The sequence below is a fragment of the Scyliorhinus canicula genome, chromosome 19 (assembly GCF_902713615.1).
Source record: "Scyliorhinus canicula chromosome 19, sScyCan1.1, whole genome shotgun sequence".
Taxonomy (NCBI): Eukaryota; Metazoa; Chordata; class Chondrichthyes; order Carcharhiniformes; family Scyliorhinidae; genus Scyliorhinus; species Scyliorhinus canicula.
This window is the reverse complement of record NC_052164.1, coordinates 2,549,236-2,560,153: the sequence shown is the minus strand read 5'-3', so window position 1 is coordinate 2,560,153 and position 10,918 is coordinate 2,549,236. Positions and strand designations below refer to the sequence as shown.

At 60.0% G+C, this 10,918-nt stretch overlaps 1 protein-coding gene across 4 annotated transcripts in view; it reads left to right on the top strand.

The window, feature by feature from the left end:
- Positions 1 to 6,795: 6,795 nt before the first annotated feature.
- The window catches only part of smarce1 (SWI/SNF related, matrix associated, actin dependent regulator of chromatin, subfamily e, member 1), a 53,704-nt gene continuing 49,581 nt past the window's right edge, over positions 6,796 to 10,918 (top strand). Inside the window, exons 1-2 of one of the 4 annotated variants that reach the window (XM_038778879.1) lie at positions 6,796 to 6,810; positions 10,053 to 10,085. In XM_038778879.1, the coding sequence (XP_038634807.1) occupies positions 10,079 to 10,085 (7 nt within the window). In that variant the 5' untranslated portion in view covers positions 6,796 to 6,810; positions 10,053 to 10,078. Of the gene's footprint in view, positions 6,811 to 9,900; positions 10,086 to 10,918 lie in introns of those variants that run through there. The other 3 variants (XM_038778881.1, XM_038778882.1, XM_038778880.1) reach the window with 3 other exon arrangements.

Here is a 10,918-nt window from a genome sequence, read left to right as displayed (position 1 = left end):
TGTCACTCACAATAATGGGAATAATGGGAATGTGAACAAATAAATAAAGGGAATAAGTGAGCTGTGTGGATCGAGAGGCTGGGCACTGGGTGTGTGGATACAGAGGCTGGGCAGTGGGTCCAGAGGCTGGGCACTGGGTGTGTGGATCCAGAGGCTGGGCACTGGATCCAGAGGTTGGACACTGGATCCAGAGGCAGGGCACTGCGCTGTGTGAATCGAGGCTGGGCTCAGGATCCAGAGGCTGTGCACTGGGTGTGTGAATCCAGAGGCTGGGCACTGGGCTGTGTGGATCCAGAGGCTGGGCACTGGATCCAGAGGCTGGGCACTGGCCTTTGTGGATCCAGAGGCTGGGCACTGGGCTGTGTGGATCCACAGGCTGGGCACTGGGCTGTGTGGATCCACAGGCTGGGCACTGGATCCAGAGGCTGGGCTCTGGATGTGTGATCCAGAGGCTGGGCAATGGATCCAGAGACTGGGCACTGAGTGTGTGGATCCAGAGGGTGGGCACTGGATCCAGAGGCTGGGGACTGGGCTGTGTGGATCCAGAGGCTGGGAACTGGGTCCAGAGGCTGGGCACTGGCTGTGTAAATCCAGAGTCTGGGCACTGGGCTGTGTGGGTCCAGTCTGGGCACTGTATCCAGTGGCTGGGCACTGGGCTGTGTGAATCCAGAATCTGGGCACTGGGCTGTATGAATTCAGAGGCTGGGCACAGTATCCAGAGTCTGGGCAATGGGCTGTGAGAATCCAGAGGCTGGGCACTGTATCCAGAGGCTGGACAATGGGCTGTGTGAATCCAGAGGCTGGGCACTGGGCTGTGTGAATCCAGAGGTTGGGCACTGGATCCAGAGTCTGGGCACTGGGCTGTGTGGATCCAGAGACTGGGCACTGGGCTGTGTGGAGCCAGAGACTGGGCACTGGATCCAGAGGATGGGCACTGGGCTGTGCGGATCCAGAGTCTGGGCACTGGCTGTGTGGATCCAGAGACTGGGCACTGGGCTGTGTGGATCCAGAGACTGGGCATTGGCTGTGTGGATCCAGAGGCTGGACACTGGGCTGTGTGGATCCAGAGACTGGGCATTGGCTGTGTGGATCCAGAGTCTGGGCACTGGGCTGTGTGGATCCAGAGACTGGGCACTGGCTGTGTGGATCCAGAGTCTGGGCACTGGCTGTGTGGATCCAGAGGCTGGGCACTGGCTGTGTGGATCCAGAGTCTGGGCACTGGCTGTGTGGATCCAGAGGCTGGGCAATGGGTCCAGAGGCTGGGCACTGGGCTGTGTGAATCCAGAGTCTGGGCACTGGGCTGTGTGGAGCCAGAGGCTGGGCACTGTATCCAGAGGCTGGGCACTGTATCCAGAGGCTGCGCACTGGGCTGTGTGGATCCAGAGGCTGAACACTGGGCTGTGTGGATCCAAAGGCTGTACACTGGGCTGTGTGGATCCAGAGTTTGGGGACTGGGCTGTGTGGATCCAGAGGCTGGACACTGGGCTGTGTGGATCCAGAGGCTGGGCACTGGCTGTGTGGATCCAGAGGCTGAACACTGGCTGAGTGGATCCAGCGTTTGGGCACTGGCTGTGTGGATCCAGAGGCTGGGCACCGGGCTGTGTGGATCCAGAGGCTGGGCACTGGCTGTGTGGATGCAGAGGCTGGGCACTGGCTGTGTGGATCCAGAGGCTGGGCACTGGGCTGTGTGGATGCAGAGGCTGGGCACTGGATCCAGAGGCTGGGCACTGGGCTGTGCGGATCCAGAGTCGGGGCACTGGCTGTGTGGATCCAGAGACTGGGCATTGGCTGTGTGGATCCAGAGGCTGGGCACTGGCTGTGTGGATCTAGAGGCTGGGCACTGGCTGTGTGGATCCAGAGGCTGGGCACTGGCTGTGTGGATCCAGAGTCTGGGCACTGGCTGTGTGGATCCAGAGGCTGGGCACTGGGCTGTGTGAATCCAGAGTCTGGGCACTGGGCTGTGTGGATACAGAGGCTGGGCACTGTATCCAGAGGCTGGGCACTTATCCAGAGGCTGGGCACTGGGCTGTGTGGATCCAGAGGCTGGACACTGGGCTGTGTGGATCCAGAGGCTGGACACTGGGCTGTGTGGATCCAGAGGCTGGACACTGGGCTGTGTGGATCCAGAGGCTGGGCACTGGCTGTGTGGATCCATAGGCTGGGCACTGGCTGTGTGGATCCAGAGTTTGAGCACTGGCTGTGTGGATCCAGAGGCTGGGCACTGGGCTGTGTGGATCCAGAGGCTGGACACTGGGCTGTGTGGATCCAGAAGCTGGGCAATGGGCTGTGTGGATCCAGAGGCTGGACACTGGGCTGTGTGGATCCAGAGGCTGGGCACTGGCTGTGTGGATCCAGAGGCTGGGCACTGGCTGTGTGGATCCAGAGTTTGGGCACTGGCTGTGTGGATCCAGAGGCTGGACACTGGGCTGTGTGGATCCAGAGGCTGGGCACTGGCTGTGTGGATGCAGAGGCGGGGCACTGGGCTGTGTGGATCCAGAGGCTGGGCACTGGGCTGTGTGGATGCAGAGGCTGGACACTGGCTGTGTGGATCCAGAGGCTGGACACTGGGCTGTGTGGATCCAGAGTCTGGGCACTGGGCTGTGTGGATGCAGAGGCTGGACACTGGCTGTGTGGATCCAGAGGCTGGACACTGGGCTGTGTGGATCCAGAGTCTGGGCACTGGCTGTGTGGATCCAGAGGCTGGGCACTGGATCCAGAGGCTGGGCACTGGGCTGTGCGGATGCAGAGTCTGGGCACTGGCTGTGTGGATCCAGGGTCTGGGCACTGGCTGTGTGGATCCAGATGCTGGGCACTGGCTGTGTGGATACAGAGGCTGGGCACTGGCTGTGCGGCTCCAGAGTCTGGGCACTGGCTGTGTGGATCCAGAGGCTGGACACTGGGATGTGTTGATCCAGAGTCTGGGCACTGGCTGTGTGGATCCAGAGGCTGGACACTGTGCTGTGTGGATCCAGAGGCTGGGCACTGGGCTGTGTGGATCCAGAGGCTGGACAGTGGGCTGTGTGGATCCAGAGGCTGGACACTGGGCTGTGTGGATCCAGAGGCTGGACACTGGGCTGTGTGGATCCAGAGGCTGGGCACTGGCTGTGTGGATCCAGAGGCCGGGCACTGGCTGTGTGGATCCAGAGGCTGGGCACTGGATCCAGAGGCTGGGCTCTGGCTGTGTGGATCCAGAGGCTGGGCACTGGGCTGTGTGGATCCAGAGGCTGGGCACTGGGCTGTGGGGATCCAGAGGCTGGACACTGGGCTGTGTGGATCCAGAGTCTGGACACTGGCGGTGTGGATCCAGAGGCTGGACACTGGGCTGTGCGGATCCAGAGGCTGGGCACTGGGCTGTGTGGATCCAGAGGCTGGGCACTGGATCCAGAGGCTGGGCACTGGGCTGTGTGGATCCAGAGGCTGGACACTGGGCTGTGTGGATCCAGAGGCTGGGCACTGGATCCAGAGGCTGGACACTGGGCTGTGTGGATCCAGAGGCTGGGCACTGGGCTGTGTGGATCCAGAGTCTGGATTCTGGCCGTGTGGATCCAGAGGCTGGGCTCTGGGCTGTGTGGATCCAGAGGCTGGGCACTGGGCTGTGTGGATCCAGAAGCTGGGCACTGGGCTGTGTGGATCCAGAGGCTGGGCTCTGGCTGTGTGGATCCAGAGGCTGGGCACTGGGCTGTGTGGATCCAGAGTCTGGGCTCTGGCTGTGTGGATCCAGAGGCTGGACACTGGGCTGTGTGTATCCAGAGGCTGGACACTGGGCTGTGTGGATCCAGAGGCTGGGCTCTGGGCTGTGTGGATCCAGAGGCTGAGCACTGGGCTGTGTGGATCCAGAGGCTGGGCACTGGGCTGTGTGGATCCAGAGGCTGGACACTGGGCTGTGTGGATCCAGAGGCTGGACACTGGGCTGTGTGGATCCAGAGGCTGGGCACTGGGCTGTGTGGATCCAGAGTCTGGACACTGGCTGTGTGGATCCAGAGGCTGGGCACTGGGCTGTGTGGATCCAGAGTCTGGACACTGGCTGTGTGGATCCAGAGGCTGGACACTGGGCTGTGCGGATCCAGAGGCTGGACACTGGGCTGTGTGGATCCAGAGGCTGGGCACTGGGCTGTGTGGATCCAGAGTCTGGACACTGGCTGTGTGGATCCACAGGCTGGACACTGGGCTGTGCGGATACAGTGGCTGGGCACTGGGCTGTGTGGATCCAGAGGCCGGGCACTGGATCCAGAGTCTGGGCACTGGGGATCCCGAGGCTGGGAACTGGGCTGTGTGGATCCAGAGGCTGGGCACTGGGTTGTGTGGATCCAGAGTTTGGGGACTGGGCTGTGTGGATCCAGAGGCTGGACACTGGGCTGTGTGGATCCAGAGGCTGGGAACTGGGCTGTGTGGATCCAGAGGCTGGACAGTGGGCTGTGTGGATCCAGAGGCTGGACACTGGGCTGTGTGGATCCAGAGGCTGGACACTGGGCTGTGTGGATCCAGAGGCTGGGCACTGGCTGTGTGGATCCAGAGGCCGGGCACTGGCTGTGTGGATCCAGAGGCTGGGCACTGGATCCAGAGGCTGGGCTCTGGCTGTGTGGATCCAGAGGCTGGGCACTGGGCTGTGTGGATCCAGAGGCTGGGCACTGGGCTGTGGGGATCCAGAGGCTGGACACTGGGCTGTGTGGATCCAGAGTCTGGACACTGGCGGTGTGGATCCAGAGGCTGGACACTGGGCTGTGCGGATCCAGAGGCTGGGCACTGGGCTGTGTGGATCCAGAGGCTGGGCACTGGATCCAGAGGCTGGGCACTGGGCTGTGTGGATCCAGAGGCTGGACACTGGGCTGTGTGGATCCAGAGGCTGGGCACTGGATCCAGAGGCTGGACACTGGGCTGTGTGGATCCAGAGGCTGGGCACTGGGCTGTGTGGATCCAGAGTCTGGATTCTGGCCGTGTGGATCCAGAGGCTGGGCTCTGGGCTGTGTGGATCCAGAGGCTGGGCACTGGGCTGTGTGGATCCAGAGGCTGGGCACTGGGCTGTGTGGATCCAGAGGCTGGGCTCTGGCTGTGTGGATCCAGAGGCTGGGCACTGGGCTGTGTGGATCCAGAGTCTGGGCTCTGGCTGTGTGGATCCAGAGGCTGGACACTGGGCTGTGTGTATCCAGAGGCTGGACACTGGGCTGTGTGGATCCAGAGGCTGGGCTCTGGGCTGTGTGGATCCAGAGGCTGAGCACTGGGCTGTGTGGATCCAGAGGCTGGGCACTGGGCTGTGTGGATCCAGAGGCTGGACACTGGGCTGTGTGGATCCAGAGGCTGGACACTGGGCTGTGTGGATCCAGAGGCTGGGCACTGGGCTGTGTGGATCCAGAGTCTGGACACTGGCTGTGTGGATCCAGAGGCTGGGCACTGGGCTGTGTGGATCCAGAGTCTGGACACTGGCTGTGTGGATCCAGAGGCTGGACACTGGGCTGTGCGGATCCAGAGGCTGGACACTGGGCTGTGTGGATCCAGAGGCTGGGCACTGGGCTGTGTGGATCCAGAGTCTGGACACTGGCTGTGTGGATCCACAGGCTGGACACTGGGCTGTGCGGATACAGTGGCTGGGCACTGGGCTGTGTGGATCCAGAGGCCGGGCACTGGATCCAGAGTCTGGGCACTGGGGATCCCGAGGCTGGGAACTGGGCTGTGTGGATCCAGAGGCTGGGCACTGGGTTGTGTGGATCCAGAGTTTGGGGACTGGGCTGTGTGGATCCAGAGGCTGGACACTGGGCTGTGTGGATCCAGAGGCTGGGAACTGGGCTGTGTGGATCCAGAGGCTGGACACTGGCTGTGTGGATCCAGAGGCTGGGCACTGGGCTGTGTGGATACAGAGTCTGGGCACCGGGCTGTGTGGATCCAGAGGCTGGGAACTGGGCTGTGTGGATCCAGAGGCTGGACACTGGCTGTGTGGATCCAGAGGCTGGGCACTGGGCTGTGTGGATACAGAGGTTGGGCACTGGGCTGTGTGGATCCAGAGGCTGGGCACTGGGCTGTGTGGATCCAGAGGCTGGGCACTGGATCCAGAGGATGGGCACTGGCCTGTGTGGATCCAGAGGCTGGGCACTGTCTGTGTGGATCCAGAGGCTGGGCACTGGGCTGTGTGGATCCAGAGGCTGGGCACTGGGCTGTGTGGATCCAGAGGCTGGGCACTGGGCTGTGTGGATCCAGGGTCTGGGCTGTGTGGATCCAGAGGCTGGGCACTGGGCAGTGTGGATCCAGAGGCTGGGCACTGGCTGTGTGGATCCAGAGTTTGGGCACTGGGCTGTGTGGATCCAGGGTCTGGGCTGTGTGGATCCAGAGGCTGGACACTGGGCTGTGTGGATCCAGAGGCTGGGCACTGGGCTGTGTGGATCCAGAGGCTGGGCGCTGGGCTGTGTGGATCCAGAGGCTGGGCACTGGGTCCAGAGTTTGGGCTCTGGGCTGTGTGGAGCCAGAGGCTGGGCACTGGGCTGTGTGGATCCAGAGGCTGGGCACTGGGCTGTGTGGATCCAGAGGCTGGGCACTGGGCTGTGTGGATCCAGAGGCTGGGCACTGGGCTGTGTGGATCCAGAGGCTGGGCACTGGGCTGTGTGGATCCAGAGGCTGGGCACTGGGCTGTGTGGATCCAGAGGCTGGGCACTGGGCTGTGTGGATCCAGAGGCTGGGCACTGGGCTGTGTGGGTCCAGAGGCTGGGCACTGGGCTGTGTGGATCCAGAGGCTGGGCACTGGGCTGTGTGGATCCAGAGGCTGGGCACTGGGCTGTGTGGATCCAGAGGCTGGGTACTGGGCTGTGTGGATGGGGAGAGCAGGTTTCTTGTTCACAGACACAGATTCGTCACGACAAAGGGCTGCGGCTGAGGGCGGGAGGGAGCCGGAGAGCCGGTGCGGGGGGAGGGAGCCGGTGCGGGGGGAGGGAGCTGATTGTTATCGCAGCAAAAAAACCCCCAAATCCCCCCAACCCCGCCCCATCCTCACTGTGGGGGGCGTGGAATCTGCGGATCGGAATCGCAGCGCAGCCCCGGGAACGGCGGCGGCCTGAGTGCCGCAACCCAGCCAGGTCACCGAGCCGGGGGGGCACCGAGCCGGGGGGGGCGGGGGGGCGGGGGGCCGGGGGGGCGGGGGGGCACCGGTCGGGAGCGGGGGCCGGGGGAGCGGGGCACCAGCCGGGGGGGGGGCACCAGCCGGGGGGGGCGGGGGAGCGGGGCACCAGCCGGGGGGGGCGGGGGAGCGGGGCACCAGCCGGGGGGGGCGGGGGAGCGGGGCACCAGCCGGGGGGGGCGGGGGAGCGGGGCACCAGCCGGGGGCCTCGGGCTTTTCCCCCCCGGCCGGGACAATAGCGGCCCCGGGACTCGGTCTCCGCGCCGGCGGCTTTCTTATAGCGGCGCCTGAGGCCGAGAGCCATCCGGGGGGGGAGGGTCCGGGGGTTACAGGGGGTAGGGACGGTTTGGGGCGAGTTTCTGATTGTTTGGGGTTTTTGGGTGGTTTCTGAGGGTTGGGAACGTTTCGGAGGGTTTGGGGCAATTTGGGGTTTTTCGGAGGGTTTGGGGGGTTTCGGAACGTTTCGGAGGTTTGGGGAGGTTTCGGAGGGTTTGGGGGGTTTGGGGAGGTTTCGGAGGGTTTGGGGGGTTTGGGGAGGGTTTGGGGAGGTTTCGGAGGGTTTCGGAGGGTTGGGGAGGTTTCGGAGGGTTGGGAACGTTTCGGAGGGTTGGGGCAATTTGGGGTTTTTTGGAGGGTTTGGGGTGGTTTCGGAGGGTTGGGGGGGTTTCGGAGGGGTTGGGGAGGTTTCGGAGGGTTGTGGGGGAGGTTTCGGAGGGTTGGGGAGGTTTCGGAGGGTTTGGGGAGGTTTCGGAGGGTTTGGGGAGGTTTCGGAGGGTTTGGGATTGTTTCGGAGGGTTTGGGGTGGTTTCGGAGGGTTTGGGATGGTTTCGGAGGGTTTGGGAGGGTTTAGGAGGGTTGGGGAGGTTTCGGAGAGTTTGGGGAGGTTTCGGAGGGTTTGGGGTGGTTTCGGAGGGTTTGGGGAGATTTCGGAGGGTTGAGGAGGTTTCGGAGGGTTTGGGGGGTTTCGGAGGGTTTGGGGGGTTTGGGGAGGGTTTGGGGTGGTTTCGGAGGGTTGGGGAGGTTTCGGAGGGTTGGGAACGTTTCGGAGGGTTGGGGCAATATGGGGGTTTTTGGAGGGTTTGGGGTGGTTTCGGAGGGTTGGGGGGGTTTCGGAGGGTTTGGGGAGGTTTCGGAGGGTTGTGGGGGAGGTTTCGGAGGGTTTGTGGAGGTTTCGGAGGGTTTGTGGAGGTTTCGGAGGGTTTGGGATTGTTTTGGAGGGTTTGGGGGGTTTTGGAGGGTTTGGGGTGGTTTCGGAGGGTTTGGGGTGGTTTGGGAGGGTTGGGGAGGTTTCGGAGGGTTGGGGAGGTTTCGGAGGGTTGGGGTGGTTTCGGAGAGTTTGGGGTGGTTTCGGAGGGTTGAGGAGGTTTTGGAGGGTTTGGGGGTTTCGGAGGGTTTGGGGAGGTTTCGGAGGGTTGGGGAGGTTTTGGAGGGTTTAGGGGGTTTCGGAGGGTTGTGGCGGTTTTGGAGGGTTTGGGGGGTTTTGGAGGGTTGGGGTGGTTGTGGGGGGGGGGGGTTCTGAGGGTTTCGGGTGGTTTCTGAGGGTTTGGGGTGGTTTCTGAGGGTTTGGGGAGGTTTCGGAGGGTTGGGGAGTTTCGGAGGGTTTGGGGCGGTTTCGGAGGGTTTGGGGCGGTTTCGGAGGGGTTGGGGAGGTTTCGGAGGGTTTGGGGAGGTTTCGGAGGGTTGGGGAGGTTTCGGAGGGTTGGGGAGGTTTCAGAGGGTTGTGGGGGAGGTTTCAGAGGGTTTGGGGAGGTTTCGGAGGGTTGGGGAGGGTTTGGGGTGGTTTCGGAGAGTTTGGGGTGGTTTCGGAGGGTTGGGGAGGTTTCGGAGGGTTTGGGGTGGTTTCGGAGGGTTGGGGTGGTTTCGGAGGGTTGGGGAGGTTTCGGAGGGTTGGGGAGGTTTCGGAGGGTTTGTGGTGGTTTTGGAGGGTTGTGGTGGGGGGGGGGGTTCGGAGGGTTGTGGGGGGGGGGTTCGGAGGGCTTGGGGTGGTGGGGTTTGAGGAGTTTTCGCAATGTATGGGGAGGGTTGTGTTGGGGGGAGGGGTAAATGTTGATTTACTTGAGAAGCTGCAACAAATATTGACAAAGATCATACTCCAGTCTAAGGGGTTATAATGATGACTCGGTGGCCTAGACACACACACACACAATGTTTCCACATGTGACCCTGAGGCTGGGGGTTCATCAATATTGGCCAAGGCACCCAGGACAACTCTCCCCAGCCCCTTCAAAGTAGTGGCAATGGGATCTTTTACATTCACCTCAGTGTAGATGTGGCCTTGGTTATCCAAAAGACAACACATCAGACCCTGCAGCATTCCTTCAATTCCCACACCAGAGCATTGGCCTGGATGTTTGTGCTGATGTTTCTGGAATGGGATTTGAACCCAGATCCTCCTTGCTCAGTAATGAGTGTGTTATCCTCTGAGCCGTGTCTGTGCACTGGCATCCCTTGGTACACGTGGGGCTTTCTCTGTACAGTTGGCCAGTGTGAGGCACTGGTTTTCATTTGAGAATCATAGAATTTACAGTGCAGAAGGAGGCTATTCGGCCCATCGAGTCTGCACCGGCCTTCGGGAAGAGTACCCTGCGCCTCCACCCTATATCCGTAACGCAGTAACTCCACCTAACCTTTTGGACATTAAGAGACAATTTGGCACGGCCAATCCACCTAACCTGCTCATCTTTGGACTGTGGGAGAAACCGGAGCACCCGGAGGAAACCCATGCAGACATGGGGAGAACGTGCAGATTCTGCACAGACAGAGGCCGGAATTGAACCCGGGTCCCTGGCGCTGTGAGGCAGCAGTGCTAATCACTGTGCTACCATACCGCCTAAATCCAAGCTATAAGGCACTATAAGTAAAAGCCTTTATCTAAGATGCAAGTGGACGGTAGAGTGAACGTGCTGTTTCTGAAAGATTTTGCTTTCCTGATATTTTTCTCTCTCTATTTCAGGTTGTTTGTAAGAAGCTGTTGGCATCATGTCAAGTAAGCAAAAAAATTATGATTTTGGAAATTTGTTCGTGAGTGAAAATGCAAATGTTGTCAATTATTTTCAGATAATGCAGGATTTGTTGCAGTGACTTGAAACTTCATTACTTTGTTCAGATACAAGCTGAAGAAGAGCCGCTTAATTATAATAATAATTCAGATCCGTTCTTCCATCCATCGGTTTTATCTAGCTTGTGTTGATGTTGACTCTGCCCATACCCAAGAATTAGGTACTCTAAATTTATATTAAAGAAAATAAATAAGTCTTTTCTTAATTTGGAGAACCTAATTCTTTTTTTTTCCCCAATTAAGAGACAATTTAGTGTGGCCAATCCACCTATCCTTCATATAACATAAGAACTAGGAGCAGGATTAGGGCACCTGGTCGTTTGAGCGTGCTCGACAATTTAATGAGATCATGGCTGATGGTTTGTGGACTCAGCTCCACTTTCCGGTCTGAACACCATAACCCTTTATTCCTTTATTCTCCAAAAAACTATCTGTCTTTATCTTGAAAACATTTAATGAAGGAACCTCAACAGCTTCAATGGGCAAGGAAATCCACAGATTCACAACCCTTTGGGTGAAGAAGTTCCTCCTAAGGTCAGTCTTAAGATCTTAGGGTTGTGGGAGTGAGACCCACACAGACACGGGGCGATGGTGCAAAGTCCACACGGACAGTGACCCGGGGCCATAATCGAACCCGGGTCTTCGACACTGTGCTGCCCACTTTGCGTAGAATTTTAAAATTTTATTTTTCCTCCATTTTGTCTATGGTGGGAGAAGTGGAGGACACCCTCTACCTGCCCTGCTGGATTTTGCCACCGTAT